Below are 27187 nucleotides of genomic sequence, written 5' to 3'. Positions count from 1 at the left end.
GTTGTCAACTAACGTGAATGGAACGTGAAATCAACAAAACATGTAACCAAGTCATTGGATTTAGGTTAATTCAACGGCATCACATAAAAATTTAATAAAAATATGTGGAAACGTTTATCCAACCAGTTTTTACCCAGTGGGTAGCTTCCACCTTGAACGGTATTTGCGCAATCTTTACAGCAATGCTCTGTACAAACTAACTAGCTAACATTAGCTAGCCAGCAAGCAATGGAAGTTGGAACTTTGACAAGTGAGCTCTAAAAACGATATAAAATTAAACGAAAATACTACTTGAATTTGCCATAATTTGGAGAATACCTAAATAATTGTTAATTCATATTAATAGATAAGAAACATAACTTGCTGTATCTGTAGCTACCATTATTTCCTCATAGCCTGTTTCAGGAGAAAGGAGTTGCTTGGAAACGCAAGTACTCACCAGTGATGTATTCAAACCCTGGACTGCAAATTATGTGAATTGGCCACTGAGAGGCGTTGAAGCCACAGGTCAGTCATATTGGCCCTCCCCAGAAGGAGCAGTCCTCCATAGGATAGGAATGAATGGAATTCTACATGATTTTTTGTTGTTGTAGTGGGGACTGTAACATTTCAACTTAAAAAAAATAAAACACTTTAAAGAAATGTTTTATATATTTAGCTCTCATATAATTTTTAAAGTATGCATTAAACGGGGGTGCAAGATGGAGGAGAGGTGGCTTCAAAACCGTGCCCCCAGCCACTGCAGCAGAGAGGTTACAGGACTAGACAGGCAGCTGATTTGTCAGGTCACTAGTTCTTCTGTAATCTAACAGCAAGGAATGTTCCTTCTAGTTACATTACTTGTCCGATTGTAATCTATACAATCTATGCCCTTTACAGGTATTACAACTGTCTTTGATTGTTGTGTCTGTATGTAGACAACTATTTTCAATAAGCACACACACAGGTCACTGCTAGACAAATAATAAGGTACTGCATGAGAGTTTATTGTATTATAGCTGCATTACATGAGAAGATAAAAATGTATTTATTCAAGTGAATTTTAAAAGCTAACATACAATGTTTATTCTGCATCAAAAAGTTCCATTGTGGGAAGTTTTAGACATTTCAACACATCTTCAGCACCTCTCATGACTTGAGTTCTAAAACAAAGATAGATATTACATAAAATGTCCAGAAATGTACAGCTGTTGGATAGCTTTTAGGGAAATATAGGTATAGAAGGACAACTAATACTGGTACCTTGGAAGATATAAAGCAAGCAACTTTATAAATCCATTGACACAAAATAACAAAACAAAAATCTACATTAAGTCAACACATTCAAACAACCCAACAAAATTACTGAATACTATGCAAGGTCTAACATACAAAACATTTTCCAACAAATGTTAACACAAGATAAAACATGCATTATATTTATCTCCAAAAGGTCAGAATCCATCAGGATTAGTGATTCCATAATCATATCAATTAATCACCCCCCCCAAAAAGATATATTAATTTAGTCTCCTAATTTAGCTCAAGTGATTTAAACATGTCTTCGACATGTTGGAAAGCAACAATTAATTAAAGTCTCTTGTTTTCAATCAAGATGACATTTCCTGAGCCCTAACCAGTTTAATGGCGAGTTATCACAAGCCGACATAAGTTAAAAACAAACTTTTTATATTTCTATTCAAATGGTGGCACTTAAATGAATAGGCTAATGGCATGAATAATATAGCATTTTGTGTTCTGGATTTGTCAACGTGTAACAAACAGTTATAGATCAACTTTATTTAACCTACAGCATAAAGAATATGAAATGTGATGTTATAAAAATGGGCGACATGATTCTAAATATATAGGCCTTTCCCTTTTGTCATAAAGTCTATGAAATGTGTATAAATGTTCTTTGTAACAGTAGCACTTCATGAACATTCTACCCTTTTCCGATGACACCCTCCAAAATAACAACAGGAGAATGGATGTCGAGCACTCCCTTCCATGCGAACGCAGATTCACAACGTACCCGAATCTAACTAAAAAGGACATTGGGAAAGATTCCTCACACAAAACACTAGGGTCCGTTTTTAGGTATGAATCTACACAAAATCTCCCTAACAGATCAGGTCAGGTGTCACAAAGCCGATGTCGCAATAAACGACAGTGGGAGGTGGATTAGTCAAAGCTTGTACGTGCACCACAATCGCTCGTTGTCATTTTCCTGACGCACCTCTAATGCACGTACCCCGACATTCTAGACAAAACGTAGATGTGATACTACTTCATCTAAAGCCTAAGGGAAGGAGGGTTAGGGATAGGGGAGCGATTGCAGCCTCAAGGAATCAGAACGACCACTGGGGGGGTGGATTTAGCTAGCTGCTAAGTCTTTCCTTTCTTTGCCCCTTTTTCAAATAAGGTGTTGTCAGCTCCAGCTTTGGATTGCTCCTAGCTCGGTAGGTAGGTTGGCGGTCCTAGTTGGAGTTCACAGGGTTCTGTATGCTGGGGTCCTGAGGTGCGGTGGCTGCCGGTGGAGGCGCCGTGTTACTGAAGAGCAGGGTCTTGAGGATCATCATGTAGAAGGGGCTGTAGACCTGCTTGTTGAAGTTGATCAGGCTGACGAAGGTGACCGCCAAGGAGGTGAGCTCCGGTTGGATCAGGGCCAGGCCTCCGGGCGTCGGGGGCGGATTCACGTGAGAGTTGGGCATGGCGAGGAGCACCCGGAAGTACTGCTGGACCCTTCCCTCTGGAGAGGAACGGAGAAGAGGCACAGAACAAACAGAGTGATCAGAAAAACAGGCACGAGACAATTGTGAGCTATTCAAGCAATTCAATAAACTGGAGGAAAATGTCACGCAATGTACAATTACACAGTCCATTCGGAAAGTGTTCAGACCCCTTCCACATTGTTACATTACAGCCTCATTCTAAAATTGATTAAAAAAAAGAAATCCTCATCGATCTACACACACATACCCCATAATGACTGAGCGAAAAAAAAAAGTTTAGAAATGTGCAAATGTATTAAAAATAAAACAGAAATACCTGATTTGCATAAGTATTCAGACCCATAGCTATGAAACTTGAAATTGAGCACAGGTGCATCCTGTTTCAATCAATCATCCTTGAGATGTTTCTATAACTTGATTGGAGTCCACCTGTGGTCAATTCAACTGATTTGACATGATTTGTAGAGGCACACACCTGTCTATATAAGGTCCCACAGTTGACAGTGCATGTCAGAGTAAAAACCAAGCCATGAGGTCGAAGGAATTGACTGTAGAGCTCCGAGACAGGATTGTGTCGAGGCACAGATCTGGGGAAGGGTACCAAAACACTTCTGCAGCATTGAAGGTCCCCAAGAACACAGTGGCCTCCATCATTCTTAAATGGAAGAAGTTTGGAAACACCAAGACTCTTCCTAGAGCTGGCTGCCCCAGCCAAACTGAGCCATCGGGGGAGAAGGGCCTTAGTCAGGGAGGTGACCAAGAACCCGATGGTCACTCTGACAGAGCTCCTCTGTGGAGATGGGAGAACCTTCCAGAAGGACAACTTTCTGTAGCACTCCACCAATCAGGCCTTTATGTTAGAGTGGCCAGACAGAAGCCACTCCTCAGTAAAAGGCACATAACAGCCCACTTGGAGTTTGCCAAAAGGCACCTAAAGGACTCTCAGACCATGAGAAACATTCTCTGGTCTGATGAAACCAAGATTGAACTCTGGCATGAATGACAAGCATCACGTCAGGAGGAAACCTGGCACCATCCCTACGGTGAAACATAGTGGTGGCAGCATCATGCTTTGGGGATGTTTTTCAGCAGCAGGGACTGGGAGACTAGTCAGGATGAGGCAAAGATGAATGGCGCAAAGTACAGAGAGATCCTTGATGAAAACCTGTTCCAGAGCGCTCAGGACCTCAGACTGGGGTGAAGTCTCTGAATGTCCTTGAGTGGCCAAGCCAGAGCCTGGACTTGAACCCCCACAAACCTCTCTAAAGATGTAAAATAGCTGTGCAGCAACACCCCCCCCATCCAACCTGACAGAGCTTATAAGGATCTGCAGAGAAGAATGGGATAAACTCCCCAAATACAGGTGTGCCAAGCTTGTAGCGTCATACCCAAGAAGACTCAAAGCTGTAATCGCTGCCAAAGGTGCTTCAACAGAGTACTGAGTAAAGGGTCTGAATACTTATGTAAATGTGAAATTTCATATTTTGTTATTTTGTTATAAATTTACAAAATAAAAAAATGTAATAAAAATTGTTTTGTCATTATGGGGTATAGTGTGTAGATTGATGAGCAAAAACAACAACAATTTAATCAATTTTAGAATAAGGCTGTAACGTAATAAAATGTGGAAAAAGTCAAAGGGTCTGAATACTTTCTCCCGAATGCAATGTAGCTTGGCTGAGAACATTGCATTAAATATATACTATTAAATAATCAGTGAGCCATGTCAGGCCATCAGGTGTCGTTTTGCTTACCCACAAGACTGCGGATAGGGTTGTTTTCCTGGGTGATGCTGGTGATCTGGCCCTTGAGTGTGACCTGGAGTTCTGGGGGCAAGGCTGGGTAGTTCCTCTCAGTCAGGGACTTGTTGAGCTCACAGCAGATCTGACCACTGACGTTCCCCAGAGCCTCTGACAGGTTAAAGTCCCTGCAGAGTGGAGGGAGTTGTCAGTCTCAATTTTCACATTGAAATTGATATATGTTTGTGTGTGTGTGTTATGTAGAACCTACGGTCTGTGCATGCCCTCCAGGAGCACGCTGGCCATCCGCTTGAGGCGCTCGGCCAGTGCGGGCAGCCCCGAGATGGGCCCTCCGATGGCACTGTAGACAATGAGCAGCACGGAGGCCACGGCCTTTAGCAGCTGGAGCCTCCGCTGGAGCTCCCGCAGACGCACCTCGTCTGTCATCAGGGTCTGAGTGGGTTAAACACACACACACAGAGACTCAAATGACCTTCACATATAGGGACGAATCATCAACTTAAGCCACATTTTTACTTAGTCTCCCATTGACATCAATGCATGACTAAATGAACATTCGACATTAGTGGAAGTTAGGATTCACCCCATGGAGACTAGATTTTAGACAATGGTCATTTAATAGACTTGTGGTTGTAAGTTGGTTGAGAGAGATGGTACCTTCTTTCAGACACTTGTATTCATATGGAATTCACACACATTTCTGACAAACAAACCCTCTAGATAGTCTATATGCAAATAAACACCACAAATCCATTTGACCAAGAAGTATAATACACAGAAACAGAAGCAAACACCTGTCAACATCCTTGTTGCCTCTATTTACACACACACGTTTCCCCTGTGACCATTCAGCAACACCCTCACCACTTGACAAACACACTGAATGTCACCTTTTCTTAATAACAAAAGATGAGTAATCCAATGGCAATCAAGATACAGTGGGGAGAACAAGTATTTGACACACTGCCGATTTTACAGGTTTTCCTACTTACAAAGCATGTAGGGGTCTGTAATTTTTATCATAGGTACACTTCAACTGTGAGAGACGGAATCTAAAACAAAAATCAAGAAAATCACATTGTATGATTTTTAAGTAATTCATTTGCATTTTATTGCATGACATAAGTATTTGATCACCTACTAACCAGTAAGAATTCCAGCTCTCACAGACCTGTTAGTTTTTCTTTAAGAAGCCCTCCTGTTCTCCACTCATTACCTGTATTAACTGCACCTGGGCTCCATGCAAGATCTCACCTCGTGGGGCATCAATGATCATGAGGAAGGTGAGGGATCAGCCCAGAACTACACGGCAGGACCTGGTCAATGACCTGAAGAGAGCTGGGACCACAGTCTCAAAGAAAACCATTAGTAACACACTACGCCGTCATGGATTAAAATCCTGCAGCGCARGCAAGGTCCCCCTGCTCAAGCCAGCGCATGTCCAGGCCCGTCTGAAGTTTGCCAATGACCATCTGGATGATCCAGAGGAGGAATGGGAGAAGGTCATGTGGTCTGATGAGACAAAAATAGAGCTTTTTGGTCTAAACTCCACTCGCCGTGTTTGGAGGAAGAAGAAGGATGAGTACAACCCCAAGAACACCATCCCAACCGTGAAGCTTGGAGGTGGAAACATCATTCTTTGAGGATGCTTTTCTGCAAAGGGGACAGGACGACTGCACCGTATTGAGGGGAGGATGGATGGGGCCATGTATCGCGAGATCTTGGCCAACAACCTCCTTCCCTCAGTAACAGCATTGAACATGGGTCGTGGCTGGGTCTTCCAGCATGACGACCCAAAACACACAGCCAGGGCAACTAAGGAGTGGCTCCGTAAGAAGCATCTCAAGGTCCTGGAGTGGCCTAGCCAGTCTCCAGACCTGAACCCAATATAAAATCTTTGGAGGGAGCTGAAAGTCCGTATTGCCCAGCGACAGCCCCGAAACCTGAAGGATCTGGAGGTCTGTATGGAGGAGTGGGCCAAAATCCCTGCTGCAGTGTGTGCAAACCTGGTCAAGAACTACAGGAAACGTATGATCTCTGTAATTGCAAACAAAGGTTTCTGTACCAAATATTAAGTTCTGCTTTTCTGATGTAGGAAATACTTATGTCATGCAATAAAATGCAAATGATTTACTTTAAAAAAAATCATACAATGTGATTTTCTGGATTTTTGTTTTAGATTCCGTCTCTCACAGTTGAAGTGTACCTATGATAAATTACAGACCTCTACATGCTTTGTAAGTAGGAAAACCTGCAAAATCGTCAGTGTATCAAATACTTTTTCTCCCCAATGTATGTCTTGAATAAGCAAATAATTATTTTGAAACCGTCTAAGACACACACACTCCAACCCACCTCAGGCAGTGGGCTCTTGTGGTAGTCCCAGGTGAGGAGGCGGATGAATCCACTGTTGAAGACCAGGAAGGGACTTGGCAGGGCTTTCCCCGCCTTCCCATGGCTGTTGGGCTGCTCCACAGTTGGCATGGAGAAAAGCACTTCCTCCAGAGAGGACTTGATCCACTCAGTGGTATGGTCCAACGCACCTGAGGAAGTTAGGACAGTCATTTGTATGGCATTTAATAGCGATTGACATCTTTCATTTAATGACGTAGAGAAATCAAACCCACGCTTCACATGCTGTACATACCACAACTCAAACATCCCCTAATACCATAAAGCAGTACAGGCACATAATTTACTTTGGAAGAAAACCAGCTGGACCTGAACCTTACACAGGAGCACACCCTGTTCCAGGAGCACACCCTGTTCCAGGAGCACACCCTGTTCAAACAATGAATGAATACTATGCTGACCTGTATGCACTCAACTGACAAATGTATTTGTAAAGGAACAGGGAAATGATCCAAATGCCAGTCCATTGCCAATAAAATGTTCCTCATAATACACAAAGGTTAATAACAATGCAGACTCACTGGGAGTCTTCTCCACGATGCTCTGGAACTTGGCCCTCTCATACTCCATTGACTGCCTCTGCAGATCGGGCCGCAGGCTCTGGATGGTAAAGTTCACCATGTCCATCTTCATCAGGTCCAGCACCCGGAAGATCTCCCTGCTCAATGTAATAACACTCTCAAAACGGAAGCTTCCAGAAGTAATACCTAATGACTTGCCGTCTTCAAACCCATGCCTCAACATCTGTACTTCTAGCTTCGGAGATCTAAAAGGGTCAATTGAATTTAACAAAGGTGGACTTCAATTAAGTTGTAGAAACATCTCAAGGATGATGATGGAAACAGAATACATCTGAGCTCAATTTACATTCGCAAAACAATAGGGTCTGAATACTTATGTAAATAAGGTATTTTTTATATATTTATTTTCACATTTTGCAAAAATGTCTAAAAAACACTTTTCACTTTGTCATTGTGGTATTGTGTGTCGATTGATTACATTTTTTTAAATCCATTTTAGAATAAGGCTGTAACGTAACAAAATGTGGAAAAAGTGGTCTGAATACTTTCCGAATGCACGGTAGCTTTAGAGATCCAAAAGGATCAAATGGGTGCCAGCCATGTACGGCGATGGCTACAATTATCCAAATAAATATTCACAAGGGTTGGAAACAAAACTTTGCCCAAACGTACTTGTACATTGACATAACATTGTCGGGGCTCTCGCGGAGCTTCTTGACCTCGTCGTCACGGACTGGGGCGCACAGCTTGCCCATGATGGTGACGATGTAAGAGGCCAGGCCCTGTATGTCCACCGCTTCCTTGTGCGCCTGCTGGCGAATCAAATCCATGTCCAGCACCTCCAGGATCTGAGTCCGTAGTCGATTGGCTCCCGGGCTCAGGAAAGACAACAGGATCTGTTCATAGTAAATGGTTTTTAAAAATGAAGGAAAGAAACAATATATAGCAAGAAGATATCAATCTTAAAAGCTATTAGCCCATTTTAAATACATCCTTCTTGTGTACATTCACAATACACACAATTGGACAGGTGAAAGAATGGAATCCACTACATAACTGTTGCTTATCCACTTGTGTCAGATCAGTGATTACTGCTCAGGGAGTTGGAAGACTTTGAAAACGTATAATTTCTAACAGGGTCATCTTCCTGAAAAGATAAGCTTTCCAACCATGGATTCATCAAGATTGATAGAGGGGAAAAGGGCCAAAGCTCACCTCTCTGATCTCCTCCAGCAGTTTGATGGCGTGCTCATACTCTGGTGGGTCATCATTCAGCTCAGACTCCAGGCCATCCCAGAACGCCTTGTGAACTATATCTTTGACTTGCTTCTCCAAACTGAAAAMGAGAATTGAATATCATCAGTTGTCAATTGGCATTTGAGTAGCCCAAGTGATGGCCATGTTCACTGGGRGTSCATTTTGAGSTGGTAGGTACCTGTTCTGAGGTAGGTGGGGCTGCTCCACARGGAAGTCACGGTTGACGATGATCTCGTGGGCCAGGGTCAGGTTGGACAGGTCCCGGGCAGAAGACATGACATCATCCAGTGTTATAGTTTTGGGCGGGCTGGCTGTAAATAGGGGGCATAGATTTTTTAAAATAAGAACAAAAACAGTGTTGAGAGTAACCATTTTGGCATTTGAAAGCTCAACCAAAGTGGGGAGAGGGCACACAGTGTTGCATTCCGATTCTCTATACTACTCAAAAAGTGCTGACAACACCAATCCAATGCTTTTAAATCAATGATGGGAAGTGTGCAAGTGCACACTTTCTGGAAAACGGTAGGAAATGGAAATGCAATTTTTAGAGTGACATTTTAACAAGCCTAAGAAGCAGTCCTACTAGACAGGGAGGAAGGAGATCTACTCACAGGAGGGCGAGCTGTGCTTGCTGCTGGAGCAGTCACTGGTGAAGCTCTGGCGGGAGCAGTCAAAGTCGCTGGCAGACGTGATGCTGTTACAGCGGTCCGACGACGACTCGTCCTCGCTGCTGGCGTCCTCGCTGCCAGTGGTGGACATGGAGGTGGGCCGCTCGTCAGTCCCAGGCATGGCGTCCTCGCTGCCAGTGGTGGACATGGAGGTGGGCCGCTCGTCAGTCCCAGGCATGGTGGGATAGCGCTGCAGGCAGGCACAGCAGTTATGCATGCATGTATGTACAGTTGAAGTCGGAAGTTTACATACACCTTAAACTAAGTTTCAATGTATTTGGCTTTCACAACTCCTGACATTTAATCCAAATAAAAATTCCCTGTCTTAGGTCAGTTAGGATCACCAGGATCACCACTTTATTTTAAGAATGTGAAATGTCAGAATAATAGTAGAGATTATTTATTTCAGCTTTTAATTTCTTTCATCACATTCACAGTGGGTCAGAAGTTTACATACACTCAATTAGTATTTGGTAGCATTGCATTTAAATAGTTTAACTTGGGTCAAATGTGTTGGGTAGACTTCCACAAGCTTCCCACAATAAGTTGGGTGAATTTTGGCCCATTCCTCCTAACAGAGCTGGTGTAGCTGAGTCAGGTTTGTAAACCTCCTTGCTCGCACACGCTTTTTCAGTTCTGCCTACAAATTGTCTATAGGACTGAGGTCAGGACTTTGTGGTGGCCACTCCAATACCTTGACTTTGCTGTCCTTAAGCCATTTTGCCACAACTTTGTAAGTATGCTTGGGGTCCATGTGGAAGACCATTGGTCTTCCAAATCTCACATTTGGAAGACCCATTTGCGAACAAGCTTCAACTTCCTGACTGATGTCTTGAGATGTTGCTTCAATATATCCACATCATTTTCTTTTCTCATGATGCCATCTATTTTGTGAAGTGCACCAGTCCCTCCTGCAGCAAAGCACCCCCACAACATTATGCTGCCACCCCCGTGCTTCGCGGTTGGGATGGTGTTCTTAGGCTTGCAAGCCTCTCTCTTTTTCCTCCAAACATAACAATGGTCATTATGACCAACCAGTTCTATTTTTGTTCCATCAGACCAGAGGACATTTCTCCAAAAAGTACAATCTTTGTCCCCATGTGCAGTTGCAAACCGTAGTCTGGCTTTTTTATGGCAGTTTTGGAGCAGTAGCTTCTTCCTTGCTGACCGGCTATCAGGTTATGTCGATATAGGACTCGTTTTACTGTGGATATAGATACTTTTGTACCCGTTTCCTCCAGCATCTTCACAAGGTCCTTTGCTGTTGTTCTGGGATTGATTTGCACTTTTCGCACCAAAGTACGTTCATCTCTACGAGACAGCACGAGTCTCCTTCCTGAGCGGTATGACGGCTGCGTGGTCCCATGGTGTTTATACTTGCGTACTATTGCTTGTACAGATGAACATGGTACCTTCAGGCATTTGGAAATTGCTCCCAAGGATGAACCAGACTTGTGGAGGTCTACAATTATTTTTCTGAGGTCTTGGCTGATTTCTTTTGATTTTCCCATGATGTCAAGCAAAGAGGCACTGAGTTTGAAGATAGGCCTTGAAATGCATCCACAGGTACACCTCCAATTGACTCAAATGATGTCAACGAGCCTATCAGAAGCTTCTAAAGTCATGACATAATTTTCTGGAATTTTCCAAGCTGTTTAAAGGCACAGTCAACTTACTGTATGTAAACTTCTGACCCACTGGAATTTTGATACAGTGAATTATAAGTGAAATAATCTGTCTGTAAACAAATGTTGGAAAAATGACTTGTGTCATGCACAAAGTAGATGTCCTAACCGACTTGCCAAAACTATAGTTTGTTTACAAGAAATTTGTGGAGTGGTTGAAAAATGAGTTTTAATGACTCCAACCTAAGTGAATGTAAACTTCCGACTTCAACTGTATGTATGTATATATGTATGTATGTACGCATGTAGCATTATTTAAGCCTACATGAATACTGTAACATGTGGTTTGAATGCACTGGAATGTACCCACAAATTTCTCTTACGGAAAAATAAGGGGTTTCTAAGTCTTGTGTAGTGGGGGTCAGGCAGTTGTAGCCAGAGCCTTGAGTTTGCACTTACATTCATTATCTAGCTATGTAGCCTATAAAAGGCACTGGACTGGCCATTAGCTAGTTTAACCTAGCTTAACCTCCCATTCCAAAGTCTGAGGTCCCCCAAGAAAAACAATTGCACTACCTTACTGAAGACACTACTTTTTGGTTTGGTGTGTTACCATTACCATGTGTGTGCTTGTGTTTTTGCCTGTGTTCCTGTTGCTAGGAGAGGAAGGGTGTAAAACACCACAGGACAGTATAACAGCTGTTAGGCCAGAGTGGCCATGGAAACAGAAGGAGGGCCATCCACTTGTGCCCCAGTTAAGATAAAAGGACACAGTTTCCAAAATGATTCAGACATTAGTTGACTTAAAGAGAGTGCTGATAAAAAAAAAAATAAAAAAAAAATAGGGATATTATCACCATAGTTCAGCCTACTTCCACAATTACAAAACAAAGGGACAGTGTTATGAATGGCATGAGTCTCCAGGGTAACATGATAACAGCGGGATTCTCAGCCAACCGTCCACAGATCCAGTTACACTTCACTGCTTAGATGAACAGGGTAATCATTCTCGTGTACCGCACATCGGTCCAAGCAACATAAAGGCACCCTTCCAGCCATCCCGTCATTGAGATCAAGTAAACAACTTGGCCTACACTTTTTAGAACAATAAGTGTTGTTGAGGCAAAGCACTTGAATTTAGGCCAATAGCTTTAAAATGACCTTAAATTCCAATACAATTCACTATGTCGAACTACTAGGCCAACGTGCCATATACAGAAGACACATTATCAGACGTGTGTTGCCCTGTTGGGCTATCTGGCAAAGAAAACACCAACAACTACAGTCCAGAGAGCTAGGTGGTGCTTCCTTCTTATGGAGGAAGGCTGTGACTTTATAGTCTATGCCTGTGTGTAGTCTCAGTCATGACCTTCATCGTCATTCTCCTGTCAGACATGGCAAGGTCATAACCCATATCTCAACGGTCACAAGAGAAACGGAACGTCTGAAGTTGTTTGATACAGTGCATCCGGAAAGCATTCAGACCCCTTCACTTTTTACACATTTTGTTACGTTTCAGACTTATTCTAAAATGTATTAAATTGTTTCCCCCCTCAATCTACACACAATACCCCATTATGACGATGCAAAAACATTTGAGAAATTTGGGAAAACTTATTTTTTTTTAAACAACGTAAATCTCACATTTACATAATATTCAGACCCTTTACTCAGTACTTTGTTGAAGCACCTTTGGCAGCAATTACAGCCTTGAGTCTTCTTGAGTATGACACTACTTCTTCCATTTAAGAATGATGGAGGCCACTGCAATCTTGGGGACCTTCAATGCTGCAGAAATGGTTTTGGTACCCTTCCCCAGATCTGTGCCTTGACACAATCCTGTCTCGGCTCTCTACGGACAATTCCTTTGACTTCATGTCTTGGTTTTTGCTCTGACATGCACTGTCAACTGTGAGACCTTATATAGACAGGTGTGTGAATTTCCAAATCATGTCCAATCAATTGAATTTACCACAGGTGGACTCCAATCAAGTTGTAGAAACACCTCAAGGATGATCAATGGAATCAGGATGCACAAAGCTCAATTTCAAATCTCATAGCAAAGGGTCTGAATACTTATGTAAATAAGTTTTTTTTTATTTTTTATAAATTTGCAAAAATATTTAAAAAACTTTTCTCTTTGTCATTATGGGGTATTGTGTGTAGATTGAGGGGAAAAAAAGATTTATAAAATTTTAGAACAAGGCTGTAACGTAACAAAATGTGGAAAAGGTCAAGGGGTCTGAACACTTTCCAAATGCACTGTATTTGCTTTCTAGATCAGCCCATGTCTATTGTGATGCCTGAAGTGATGTGCCCAGTCCTACCAATGAAGGATAAACAGACAGGTGATTCAGAGAGAATTCCTAAAGCAAATGCAAGTCAAAACATTTCAAAATTACTGCATTCGATTAGCTTGCTTAGATGCAAAGGCAAACCAGCACAAGAATCTATGCTGACCATATTATTATTTATTTTTTCCAAGGAGCATGTGTGCGCCTAAATAGAAAGATGTTGGCGCACACAAAAGACATTTAGGAGCACATTGAAAAATTGTTTATGTAATAAAGCTAGAATCCTTTATATTTCTAGGCGCACTGATGCTCCTAAAATTAAAATTCCAGGTCGCACAGCAACATATTTAGGCGCATGTGTGAGTAAAATGGTTGCACTGTAGAGCCCTGACCCAGGAGGAAAAGGAACGTTACAGAGCAGGGATTGAGATGAAGGTCTGAAAGGCATTCGCCCATCGACCAAGTCAGTAGTATTTTGAATGCCCGAAGATTATGATCAAGTATGATCATTTTAAGCTATTTTCCCCTAGACAGGAACCAGAGAAACTAGAAAGACCAGACAACTGGAATAATTAGCAGAACAGGCTCAATTTGCACGACTGCTCAGGTCACTTGCACTGGGCAATAGGGCAACCATTAATGTCAATCCCGGTAGAGCAACTGACACTTCACCACCACTTGACACTGCACAGTGGATATAAAAAGACTAGGATATGTCTATTACTGTAGTTAGGTGAGTTAGTTCGATATGATCACATTACAATCACAAAGCGTCCCGTATCCACATGCAGACAAAATAGCTACCCTTGTGTGTGCAGTGCACAGACTATATCAGTGAACAACTGTGGGGAAAATAGCTTTCCATGGCAACGCTGTCATTGGTTGATTCCCATCGCTTTGTCTAAACATATTGTTATCATGGTTACGCCATGGATTAGCAGTCTGACCGAAGTTGCCCTAAAAAAGACGCAGTAGGCTCTACAAGCCAGGATGTTGAATAAAATTATATTTACACTTACTTTACCAGTTGTACATGCTGTTGATCCTTTTTGGAGGTAGGTGGTGGAGATAGGGTATCCACAGGAAAGGGTTGTTTACCTGACTTTTTGCGGTGTCGGTAGTTTCTGTAACTTGTATTTTCAATCGTTTCAGGCATTGCATGTGTTGCACAATATGTCCATTTACTTTTATCAATAGTTAGCATTGAATTTTTTTTTTAAAGTTACCTTGCCCAAGAGAGATTTGCGTGGTTATCAAAATGTCATGCCAGGGTAAGCCTACACGAAACACAGACCTTATATGACATCATTCTAAAATCCACAGGAGGCTGCTGAGGGGAGGATGGCTCATAATAAATGGCTGGAACATAGCGAATGGAATGGCATCAAACATGGAAAATATGTTTGATGTAGATGATACTATTCCACTCCCAGCCATTACCACGAGCCCGTACTCTCAAATTAAGGTACCACCAATCTCCTGTGCTAAAATCTCAGATGGAAAATGAATGGTGTAAAAAATTATTGTAACCATTTCCGGGTTTTATGACTCATACTGTGGTACCCAATTGCATCAGTATTGATTTTTTTATATACAACCATATAGAGACCATTGTACTAAAAGTTGGGCAAAGAACACTTCCCTGTGAATACTTTGTCTCAGATCACCTCTTACATAAGCACAAAAATCAGCAGACAACTGGTAAAGTACAGTACCAGTCAAAACTTTGGACACATCTACTCATTTCAGTGTTTCTTTATTTGTACTATTTTCTACATTGTAGAATAATAGCGAAGACATCACAACTATGAAATAACACATATGGAATCATGTAGTAACCGAAAAGAAAATGTGTTAAACAATTCAAAAAAAAAAAATTTTGTTGAGATTCTTCAAAGTAGCCACCCCTTGCCTTGATGACTGCTTTGCACACTCTTGGCATTCTCTCAAACAGCTTCATGAGGTAGTCACCTGGAATGCATTTCAATTAACAGGTGTGCCTTGTTKATTTGTGGAATTTCTTTACGTCTTAATGCGTTTGAGCCAATCAGTTGTGTTGTGACAAGGTAGAGGTAGTATACAGAAGTTAGCCCTGTTTGGTAAAAGACCAAGTCCATATTATGGCAAGAACAGCTCAAATAAGCAAAGAAAAATGACAGTCCATCATTACTATTAAGACATGAAGGTCAGTCAATGTGGAAAATGTCAAGAACTTTTAAAGTTTCTTCAAGTGCAGTCGCAAAAACCATCAAGCGCCATGTTGGAAAAGCATTCCAGGTGAAGCTGGTTGAGAGAATGCCAAGAGCGTGCAAAGCTGTCATCAAGGCAAAGGGTGGCTATTTTGAAGAATCTAAAATATAACATGTTTTGATTTGTTTAACACTTTTGGTTACTACATGATTCCATGTGTTATTTCATCGTTTGTCTTCACTATTAAAAATAAGGAAAACCCCTTGAATGAGTAGGTGTGTCCAAACTTTTGACTGGTACTGTACATTAAAATTAAGTATATTCAAACGTATGACTTTTGATGGGAATGTTCACAAAAAGTGAGTCTGCGTGTTAGAGACGATTCTTTCACTCTCGGATTCGTAGAGGCTATCCGTCGCTCGGCACTACAAGGCTGGTTACAGCAAATAGCATTTCCAGTTAAGCTGCAGTACACTGTACAAGCTGCATGTACAAAACAATATCCACACACGCGTCACTGATAAGTACACGCGATCCTGCAGCACCAAAACAAGAGCGCTGGACAAGACTGAGAAGAGATCTGCCTGTGCCAAAAGAAACGCAAGACAATAACTATGGCGCTGAAAGGGTTTTAATTGATTGCAAAGCATGTTGATCCTCGCATCTAGTTACACAGGAAGAATAGTACTGAAGCTACCAATCTAATTAAAATGTCGCTACAAGCAATAGTTGTTATTGTTACGGATGAAGTCACAAGCGCGATCGTGCAAGCGTAGCAGGCTAACGACGTTAGATTAATCTGACAAGGAGCTAAATGGCTTTTTAATAGCTAGAAGATATATATTGTTATGTTTGTAAACAAGAATGCTAACGCTAAAACACCAACTTCTAATGGGTTCGTAACTAACGTTACGATTACATACATCCAGCTCAATCACACCAACAAGGATAAACATGACCCAAACAATACATTGGTAACTAGCAACATCATAGCATAGGTGACTGTTGACAAGCTCAAAGGGTTTCGCTATCTAGCTAAGTTCCCAACTAGCATGTGCAAATGCTAACAAAAATATACGTCGAAATATAGCTATGTTTTACCTTTTTCACGTCTCCGCCGTGGGAGACTAGGTTATACACCAAAATAGTAGTTTGTAAAGGAGGTTGAGTCTAGTTAGCTGACGGCACTTTAGTATTTTTAAAGGTCCAAGACCACAGCTGGCTTGCTGTTCGATTTAGGCTAAACCATTCAGTAGCGGTGGGGTGTACTTTGTTGGGCAACGTTAATACAAACCTAAACCGTATATACAAACAGCAATTTATGGATAGATAACTATCATTATATAACGAATACACGTTTCATTCATGTCAATATATGGTATTATCCCGGCTATAGCTCACTGAAAGAAAATATCCACTTCGATATATGACACGTCCATTGTTTACAGTACAAGTACCTCCCTTTCCTTCTCGATGAATGGTAGGCCCTGCTTCACATGGGACTTCTTTGTTTACGGATGTGACGTTTGTGAAAGATGAAATACATTTTTACAAAACATTCAAAAATACATGATGCCACGTACATTGTTTTTTTATATTTTGTATGCTGTGCATGATATCTAAAACGTGTTATCTGGAATCCTTGGGGCGTCCCTACCCTAAAACCCTAACCAAAAATGTATAACTAACCCCTAAGCATGTTACATTACAACTTCAACAGGGGAGGGGTTAGGGACGTCCCATGGATCACAGAGAGCAATAGCCGTGTGTAAAATTCCTTTCACAACTTTACTTGTCATCTCCATTTTTCAAGGATACTCAAAGGCACAGTAAGGACACAACCAGTTGATTTTTTCTTTTTTTTTTTACATGTAACTTTTATTTAACTAGGCAAGTGAGTTAAGAACAAATTATTATTTATAATGGCGGCCTACCCCTGCCAAACCTGGACGAAGCTGGGCCAATTGTGCGCCGCCCTATAGGACTCCCAATCATTACTGGATGTGATACAGCCTGGATTCAAACCTGGAACTGTAGTGACGCCTCTTTCACTGAGATGCAGTGCTTTAGACTGCTGCGCCACTCGTCTGTGCTGTGCAGTAAGGTTGTATGGTTTCCTTTGTTTTGTGCTGGTAGGTAAACAATGCAAAAACATATACATGCAAAAGGATTGCTCTGTTTTACGAGCAGAAAAACTATACTGGCCCAATCTCCTTTATTGGCATTGGTGAATGGGCATATTCTGAACTGATCAACCAGGTGGAAATTGTGTGGCTCCTGCTGTCAACATTAATTTTGTGAACTTGATTTTCAAATTCACTAAATACGTTAATGTTTTATTGTATTTACCCTATTTATTGCAAGTATTTTTTCTCTCACATCGATTCCAATTCTAAACAATAGAGAACAGTATCATGATGTTAATGGTCAGCATTTTACATTACATGATGTATGTGGACAGCATTTTACATTACATTATGTATGTGGACAGCATTTTACATTATGTATGTGGACAGCATTTTACATTACATGATGTATGTGGCTGCATTTTGCATTACATAATGTATGTGGGTAGCATTTACATTACATGAGCAGGTTGAGAGCTTGGTCTCCACATTGGTGTCCACATCACCAACGAACTATCATGGTCCAAACACACCAAGACAGACGTGAAGGACAATGCCTATTCTCAAGACACTGAAAAGATTTGGCATGGTTCTTCAGATCCTCAAAAAGTTATTCAGCTGCACCATCGAGAGCATCCTGAACGGATGCATCACCGCCTGGTAAGGCAACTGATCGGTCTCCGACCATAAGACACTACAAGAGGGTAGTGCGTACGGCCCAGTACATCACTGGGGCCAAGCTTCCTGCCATCCAGGACCTCTATACCAGGCGTGTCAGAGAAAGGCCCTAAAAATTGCCAAAGACTCCAGCCACCCTAGTCACAGACTGTTCTCTCTGCTACCGCACGGCAAGCAGTGCCGTAGTACCAAGTCTAGGTCCAAAAGGCTTCTTAACAGCTTCTACCCCCAAGCCATAAGACTCCTGAACAGCTAATCAAATGGCTACCTGGACTATTTGCATTGACCCCCCCACCCCATTTTTACGCTGCTGCTACTCTCTGTTTATTATCTATGCATATTCACTTTACCTCTACCTACATGTACATATTACCTCAATTACCTCGACTAACCTGTGCCCCCGCACATTGACTCTGTACCGGGACCCCCTGTATATAGGCTCTTTTCTGTTATTTTATTGTTGCTCTTTAATTATTTGTTATTTTTCTATTTTCTTTTTTTATTAGTATTTTTAACATGTTTACATTTTTTACTTCAATTTATTTTAGTAAATACTTTCTTAACACTTATTTTTCTTAACTGCATTGTTGGTTAAGAACTTGTAAGTAAGCATTTCACTGTTGTATTTGGCGCATGTGACAAATGCAATTTGATTTGATTTGACATTATATTATTTTCTAACAAGTTATATTTTTCCAAACACTATTTGCTCAGAAACACCTTCAGCAGTGTTTCATGGTAATACCACATTCTTTGTGCAAGAGGGTTAACAATACAAGAACACTATGGTAACAGAGTTCCTCTTTTCCATCCATCATTCTCAAACCCTGTTTAGTGCAATTTGCCATTGCTCTTGTATTGTCAGTTTATTACCCTGAAACAATAACATAATTATTGTAATCAGCAGATATCTGGGCAAATATTGATTTGTAATCATAGTATATTCTGTCTAAACAATGAAACAACAGTGTGCAAAAACAGAACATTCAACAGTCAGGTTTGGTTGCACCAGGGGTGTGAAGGTGAACAGTAAGGCACTGGAGTGACGAACCACCCTTGCTTGGCCGGCTCCCCTCTCTCCACTGGGATTCTCTTCCTCTGACCCTATTACGGTGGCTGAGTCACTGGCTTGCTTGAGCTCTCCCATCCTTCCTGTACTCAGGCTCCTGTGGTGGGAGAGATCTTTGTGGGCTATACTCAGCCTTGTCTCAGGGTAGTAAGTTAGTGGTCTGTTGTTATCCCTATGTTGGTGTGGGGGTTGTGTTTTGGTAAAGTGGGTGGGGTTGGCCCTGTCCGGGAGTAACTTTGGAAAGGGCCCAGTGTCTTCAGAAAGTATTCATACCCCTTGACTTATAAATATATTTTTTTACAAAAATAGTGTTACAGCCTAAATTCAAAATGTATTAAATAGATTTTTTCCCTCAATAATCTATGGAAAATACCCTATAATGACAAATGTATTTTTTTTTTATTGAAAATTAAATATAGAAATATCTAATATACATAATGTTACATTCCCCAGTTTCTGTGTTGTGGTTTTGTTTGTATGTGTGTGTTTCAGGATGGCTTCCTGAAATTCCCCCAAGCAGCTGATTGGTCGGCCCCATTGCTAATTGGGGCTGACCCCGCCCTCTCGTCAGAGGATACAGCTGTATCCCATTACAGACTCCTTCTCCAGCTATATAAGCCAGTGTTCTGTTGCTCAGAAGAGAGATTTGGTATGTCCTATGTTGGTTGTTGCTAAGAGAGATTTGAGAGAGATTTGAGAGAGATTTGAGAGAGATTTGAGAGAGAGATATTTTAAGTGTTGTGTAGCTGCTGTGTAGCTGCTGATTCTGAGGTATGTGTGTGTGCCAATGGGATGCAGTGGTTTTGATTATTGAAATTGTTTACTTACGTTTGTGTTCTGTTTCATTTGTTCCCAGGGGGGGAGGGGAAGGCACCTAGTGTGAAGGATGGTTTTGTTATCTTTTTAACAAAAATATATGCCTTATAGAAATAGGACATGTTAATCACAAAACATAGCATGACTGCAGAAAAGCCGGATATCTGGATCCTGTGTGCTGTGAGGCTGGGACCAGCCTGGGCACTACCGATAGGCTAGCAAGTTTAAACCACGCTAAGCCTCTACTGTGACAGGCCAACTCTAAAGTTGGAACTACATCTGTCACAGTATAAAAGATGTCTGTACTATTTCAGTCAGTTCTCTGCTTTACCCTGCGTGGTGATACAGTGAACCTGTATATATGAAAATTGCATTTATCACTTGTGTTAAATAAATATAATTAAAGTATATTCGGTGACTCAATCACATTTTATCCTGATACCAGATTCGATTGACGCAACCTTTTACACTAGGGAGTGCTTAGGCAAGAGCCCTGCGGGCATACATAATCCGTAGTATTTACTGTCTATACACACTAGGTAAGACCTGGGTGGACCACCCCCTGTATTTTGGTTAGCGCACCAGGTGGTGCTAAAAGGTTAGGTAAGTAGTGGGTAGGCAGGTAAGGTAGGAGAGGGGGCTTTGACATTTACTTTCTTTGCTTTGGTTCCGTTCAGCCCATTTTCCAAAAATTTACTGTGTGAAGGACTAAATAAATTCCCAGTAAATAGTACATTTTCTGCCTTTGTCATCCTTACTCGCACTTATAATCCCATACCTCTTTCACTCCACGGGGAGTTGAGATGTAGCAGGGTGTTGCGTTCCCTCTTCCTAGAGGCGTACGTAACACAAGTATTCACATCCCTGAGTCAATACTTAGTAGAAGCACCTTTGGCAGCGACTACAGCTGTGACTTTCTGGGTAGGTCTCTAAGCCGTGTTCACATTGGCAGTTTGAAGTGACCCAAATCCTATTTGAATCTTATTTTTCCTGCAGTCTGAACAGCCTTCGTAGGTGGTTTGAAGTCCCATACAAATTGGATTCCTGGCCATGTGACTTGTGATTTTAAATGCCCTCAAATGCTTTTTAGACTGTTATTCCACATATCTTGTTGCTTGTTAGCTACTCGGGTGACAGTTTGACAAGTTGGATCTTATCCTTTGAGGCTTTAAAAGTGTTCTTCCACTATGATTTTAAACATTCAAATCAACTGGGAAATGTCCGTGGCAGGCATTGTCACTTTAGCTTGCTACCTGTTACGGGATTTTTATGAATAAATGACTAAAATATGTATACATTTGACTTAGTAGTATTCTGTTTAGTTATAATTCTATGTTACTGTATGGATGAATGAACCTATGAATCATAATGCTGAATATGTGTTCCTTGTTAGAAAGAATGGAGTTATCTTCAGACAGGCTGGAATGATGTGTTCTTTACAGGAAATTCCGTCTCTACCCAGGGAGGGGAGAGACCTTGGGTTGTTTGCAGGTTTAACAGGTGACATTATTATATAACCTGATGTAAATTGTACTATGATCAGTACTCTCGAGAATAAACACGATTGATTGATTTTGAGACTGGTTTCTGTTCATTTAATGCTGATAAGTATCTTACAAATTCGTATGTATGGGCAGAGTGTTTTAATTGAATTGGTTAATAAACATATAGGAATTAAATTCCTTTAACACTACCTGACTTCTGAGTGAAAGGAAGCACCACCACCACTCAGCCTACACTACTGCTCTCACACACACACACACACACCACTGTCATTACTATGACAACTAGCATAGCCTTATCAGCAAATGACTTCTGTCTGAACACACACCTGATTTAGTCACTTGTAACTTGAGGTTTGGATAGTCAGTATTCCAAAACAGATTAAAGCATTAAGGCCTGCGTTGTGAACAAGGCTTAAGAGCTTTCCACACCTGGATTGTGCAACATTTGCCATTTATTATTTTAAACATTCTTCAAGCTCTGTCAAATTGGTTGTTGATCATTGCTAGACAACCATTTCCAGGGCTTGCCATAGATGTTCAAGTAGATTTAAGTCAAACCTCAGGAACATTCACTGTCTTCTTGGTAAGAAACTCCAATGGATATAGATTTGAACTTGTGTTTTAAGTCAGTGATTCTCGACCCTGGTCCTCCAGTACCCCCAACAGTACACGTTTTTATTGTAACCCTGGACAAACACACCTGATTCAACTTGTCAATTAATCATCAATCCCTCAATGAGTTGAATGAGGTGTGTTTGTCCAGGGCTCCAACGAAAATGTGTACTGCTGGGGGTACTGGAGGACCAGGGTTGGCAAACACCTGTTGGTGCTGCTGATAGACTTTCTGCTGTTCTGTCTGCGGCTATGGAATCCTAACCTGTTCACCGGTCGTGCTACCTTGTCCTGGACATCTATAACCAATATGATTTTTACTTGACCTTAATGGTCATCTATAAATGTTTGAATATCTTGAACGATCTGTCCTTAATGGCTATGTACTCTTACAATCTCCACCCGGCACAACCAGAGCCTGGTTTCTTCCTAGGTTCGAGCTTTTCTAGGGAGTTTTTCCTAGCCACCGTGCCTCTATATTGCTTGCTCTTTGGGGTTTTAGGCTCAGTTTCTGTAGAAGCACTTTGTGACAACTGCAGATGTAAAAAGGGCATTATAATACATTCTATTGATTGAACTGCACAGGTTGGTGCTTATGGGTCCTTTTACATGGAAATGTCCCACTACAAATGAGTCACTTAGCCCCAAAAACATTTATTTATATTAGGAATAGTTCTGTATCCTTTATTTCTTCTAATGTAATCACATGAGCGACAGGTGTGCTCAAGTCCAAAATACCCTTGTTGAACTTTAAAGTTCTTTCGCCAGGTGAAGTACCTCATGTATTCTTCATTATTCTGGTCGAGAAAGAGAAGCTTCTTTGCCAGCTCCTCTGTAGAGGAGAAATCATTCACATGGATGAAAGAGTCCCTTGGGATAAATTGCTCGTAGTTGTCCCTGGATGGACCTAGAACAACGGGCACTGCTCCCAACTTCATAGCGTTGAACAGCTTCTCTGTAGCATAGTCTTTGTAGATGGAGTTTTCAAATGCCAGGTAGAATTTACAGCTGGACAGCGTCTTTGAGTAGTCTTCGTTTTCTAGGTATCTACTAAAATGTCTCCCATAGGCCTCTACTTTGACATGCCTACTGAGCTCGTTGAACACCTGTACCCTCTTGTAGTTTGGGTTCCAGTTGCTCACTARCCAGCAGACTAATTTGTCCTTCTTGGGCAGCTCAAAGATTTTATCCTCACTGGTTACCTCAACAAGTGACCCATATGGAACCTTGATWTCAGAATCCAGTCGATAACTCGCAGTCAAATTMAACAAGTGGTCAACACCAGGGATCCTGTTTGTATTAGCCGGTGATTCTCCATTCCACCACACCCATTTCTGGAACCATGGACGTTGCTCTTGGGGCATGTTCTTCAGGTCTCCATGGATGTCTCTATGGTGGAAGATGACACCGTGCGCCTTGCTGTAAAGGTTTTTATCCACTGTTAGGTGACAGCCTTTGATGTTAAAGTAGGCACAAGAGTCTATGTCAAAGGCCTGACCAAATGGCCACATCCAGATCAAAATGATAGTGTCTGTGTCTCCGTCATCATCGGCCTGAATGGCTGTCTGGGCATGGTGTGTTTTTTGCCCAGTGTGGTTCCCTGCCATACTTACTTGAGGGCAAGGAGAACAACCAGCCTTCCACTCGTGGGATGCCTGGTCAGTTGGGCATGAATGGAACTTGATCTGGGGTTTGTAGTAAATTAAGAATATTCCCACGAAGCACGCCATAAAAAAACAGCCAATCAGAACAGGCCGTAGAACCCCCTGGGAAGCCGGAGTGGACATACCTTGACCCTTTGAAAGAGAAAAGAGACCAATCAAAACCACTCTAGAATATCAACAACAACTAGAAAAGTATTTATGGATGTGAAATACATTATAATAATGGTAGTGACTGGTTATAGCTGAAAAAGTAGTTACATCAACTCTGAATTACAGTGATCCCATCCATGCACTCCCCACGTTAACTCAACACTCAAAGAACAGTAATATATTTAAATAGAAAATATGCCATTCTGTTCTTTTGAAATGCATTTTCTTAAATTCATGATGCTCATTAAGACCTGTCTTTAACAAATTAATTATCTTTGTGACAGGGTTTATTTAATTGATTTTAACACTTGAATTGTGTTTTTTCTTCATTTGCACGTATAGCCTGCAGTTACATAAACAAATGAAAATGCTATTGTGTCCTTTCATATACATTTTCTTCAATATTCTAATGTTACCTAAGACCTTCATAAACACAATTAAATGATAGGATATATTAAATGTATTCATTAGACTGTTATAATGTTGACTTTCAAAGGATGGCCGAAGGGGGTCCAAGGAGGTCAGGCTTTTCTAGTGTTAAGCGCTAGAGCTGGTGACATTAATTAATTTCAGCAAGCACGTTAACTATTTTATATGACAATACACCAGGGAACAAAGACATGCATCACTAGTGAAATTAAGGCTAACATTAGGTGTCGTTCAGTGCTGTTGATAAATTCAGCATTCATGAGGACAGTGATTATCCTGTATGACGATGTATACAGTATGTACAGCAAACAGTGTACAACAGGGATGGACAACTGCAGTCCTCAGGGACCTGATGATTGGTGGCACACTTTTGCCCCAGCACTAGCTGACACACACCTGACTCTAATCTACTAACTTATATGGAATTGTTTTAAGAATGTCATACCAAGGATCATTTAGCTATTTGGTTTAGAATTTGATTTAGAAGACCTCTTGAAGTATAAAAAAAAATATTAAAATAAAAAAATATATAAAAAAAAATATTAAAATATATATTTTTATTTTATTTGGCCTTACTGCTAATAGCCCATATAAACAATAACAGATTCACTAAGTGGAAGAGAGCGTACCGAAAAACTCCAAAATGAAGTGTTCTGAAGTATCTGAGAGATATAAGACAGATCAGATTTTTCTTTTTTTTCTTTTACATTAACCCCTTATTCTTGGAACGAAACAGTTTCCATATACGGTGCCTTCAGAAAGTATTCAGACCCCTTGACTTTTTCCACATTTTGTTACATTACAGCCTTATTCTAAAATTCAATCATTTTTAAAAATCAATCTACACACAATATCCCATAAGGACAAAGCAAAAACAGCTTTTTATAAATTGTTGCTAATTTATTAAAAAAACAACAACTGAAATATAACATTTACATAAGTACCCTATAATCAGTACTTTTTTGAAGCACCTTTGGCAGCGATTACAGCATTGAGTCTTGGGTATGACGCTACAAGCTTGGCCCACCTGTATTTGGGGAGTTTCTCCCATTCTTCTCTGAAGATCCTTTCAAGCTCTGTCAGGTTGGATGGGGAACGTTGRTGCACAGCTATTTRKAGGTCTCTCCAGAGATGTTCGATCGGGTTCAAGTCCGGGCTCTGGCTGGGCCACTCAAGGACATTCAGAGACTTGTRCCGAAGCCTCTCCTGCATTGTCTTGGCTGTGTGCTTTGGTTRGTTGTCCTCCTGAGCGCTCTGAAGCAGGTTTTCATCCAGGATCTCTCTGTACTTTGCTCTGTTCATCTTTCCCTTGATCCTGACAAGTCTCCCAGTCCCTGCCGCTGAAAAAACATCTCCACAGCATGATGCTGCCACCATGCTTCACTGCAGGGATGGTGCCAGGTTTCCTCCAGATGTGACACTTGGCATTCAGGCCAAAGAGTTRAATCTTGTTTTCATCAGACCATAGAATCTTGTTTCTCATGGTCTGAGAGTCTTTCCAAGRYGACGGTCATGTGCATTTTACTGAGGACTGGCTTCCATCTGGCCACGCTACCAAAAAGGCTTGATTGGTGGAGTGCTGCAGAGATGGTTGTCCTTCTGGAAGGTTCTCCCATCTCCACAGAAMAACTCTAAAGCTCTGTCAGAGTGACCATCAGGTTCATGGTCACCTCCCTGGCCAAGGCCCTTCTCCCCCGATTGTTCAGTTTGGCCGGGCMGCCAGCTCCAGGAAAAGTCTTGGTGGTTCCAAACATTCTCAATTTAAGAATGATGGAGGCCACTGTGTTTTTGGGGACCTTTAATGCTGCAGAAATGTTTTGGTTCCCTTCCCCAGATCTGTGCCTCGACACAATCCTGTCTCGGAGCTCTACGGACAATTCCTTCAACCTCATGGCTTGGTTTTTGCTCTGACATGCACTGTCAACTGTGGGACATTATATAGACAGATGTGTACCTTTCCAAATCATGTCCAATCAATTGAATTTACCACAGGTGAACTCCAATGAAGTTGTAGTGTAATGTGTATGCTGGGAGTCGAGGACCAAGTACAGGGAGTGCAAAGGTAATAATAAGTAGACCATAATACAAAACAAGAAACCTGAAAAGCGTACAAACATGAAACAGAGACAATAACGCCTGAGGAAAGCACCAAAGGGAGTGACCGATATAGGGGAGGTAATCAGGAAGGTGATGGAGTCCAGGTGAGTCTCATGCCTTATGATTAATGATACGTGGTGTGATCATAACAACATACAGGAACTCAAGTCCTTTTGTTCACCTGACCTAGAATTCCTTACAATTAAATGCCGACCGCATTATCTACCAAGAGAAATCTCTTCGATTATAATCACAGTTGTGTATATCCCCCCCAAGCAGACACATCGACGTCCCTGAAAGAACTTCATTGGACTCTATGTAAACTGGAAACCACATATCCTGAGGCTGCATTTATTGTAGCTGGGGATTTTAACAAGGCTAATCTGAAAACAAGGCTCCTTAAATTTTATCAGCATATTGAATGCGCGACCCGGGCTGGCAAAACCCTGGATCATTGTTATTCTAACTTCCGCGATGCATACAAAGCCCTCCCCCGCCCTCCTTTCGGAAACTCTGACCACTACTCCATTTTGTTGCTCCCAACCTATAGACAGAAACTAAAACAGGAAACGCCCGTGCTCAGGTCTGTTCAACGCTGGT

The 27187-nt window shown here is 41.4% G+C and overlaps 2 protein-coding genes and 1 long non-coding RNA gene across 6 annotated transcripts in view; 1 reads left to right on the top strand and 2 right to left on the bottom strand.

Annotated features, from left to right (window-relative positions):
• Nucleotides 1-965: 965 nt before the first annotated feature.
• LOC112072441 (T-complex protein 11-like protein 2) lies at nucleotides 966-16653 on the bottom strand. 4 transcript variants are annotated; one of them, XR_011476198.1, is made up of 11 exons: nucleotides 16543-16653; nucleotides 9276-9522; nucleotides 8843-8975; nucleotides 8623-8743; nucleotides 8080-8303; nucleotides 7408-7544; nucleotides 6830-7017; nucleotides 4725-4906; nucleotides 4469-4641; nucleotides 1267-2731; nucleotides 966-1235 (listed from the first exon to the last, which is right to left on the bottom strand). XR_011476198.1 is itself a non-coding variant. In XM_024139845.2 (11 exons), exons 3-11 carry the CDS (start codon nucleotides 9508-9510, stop codon nucleotides 2460-2462), a joined length of 1665 nt encoding a protein of 554 aa, XP_023995613.1. In that variant the 5' UTR covers nucleotides 9511-9522; nucleotides 14271-14381; nucleotides 16543-16652; the 3' UTR covers nucleotides 966-2459. The 4 variants fall into 4 exon arrangements, 3 of the variants coding, with proteins under 3 accessions (XP_023995613.1, XP_023995614.1, XP_023995612.1); XM_024139845.2 differs by adding an exon at nucleotides 14271-14381 and having other exon boundaries at nucleotides 966-2731; nucleotides 16543-16652; XM_024139846.2 differs by adding an exon at nucleotides 14271-14375 and having other exon boundaries at nucleotides 966-2731; nucleotides 16543-16652.
• Nucleotides 16654-16823: 170 nt separating this feature from the next.
• On the top strand, nucleotides 16824-20863 carry LOC139024832 (uncharacterized). The gene is made up of 2 exons (XR_011476199.1): nucleotides 16824-19963; nucleotides 20171-20863. It is a non-coding gene; the product is annotated as an uncharacterized lncRNA (long non-coding RNA).
• Nucleotides 20864-22854: 1991 nt separating this feature from the next.
• The window catches only part of LOC112072440 (4-galactosyl-N-acetylglucosaminide 3-alpha-L-fucosyltransferase 9), a 9874-nt gene continuing 5541 nt past the window's right edge, over nucleotides 22855-27187 (bottom strand). The window contains exon 2 of the mRNA XM_024139843.2: nucleotides 22855-24043. Coding sequence (XP_023995611.1) covers nucleotides 22886-24034 — 1149 coding nt within the window. The 5' untranslated portion in view covers nucleotides 24035-24043 and the 3' untranslated portion in view covers nucleotides 22855-22885. The remainder of the gene's footprint in view (nucleotides 24044-27187) is intronic.

Source organism: Salvelinus sp. IW2-2015, unplaced genomic scaffold (assembly GCF_002910315.2).
Source record: "Salvelinus sp. IW2-2015 unplaced genomic scaffold, ASM291031v2 Un_scaffold1930, whole genome shotgun sequence".
In the NCBI taxonomy this organism is placed as follows: Eukaryota; Metazoa; Chordata; class Actinopteri; order Salmoniformes; family Salmonidae; genus Salvelinus; species Salvelinus sp. IW2-2015.
Note: the sequence above shows the minus strand (reverse complement) of the source record. Positions and strands in the feature narration are given on the sequence as shown.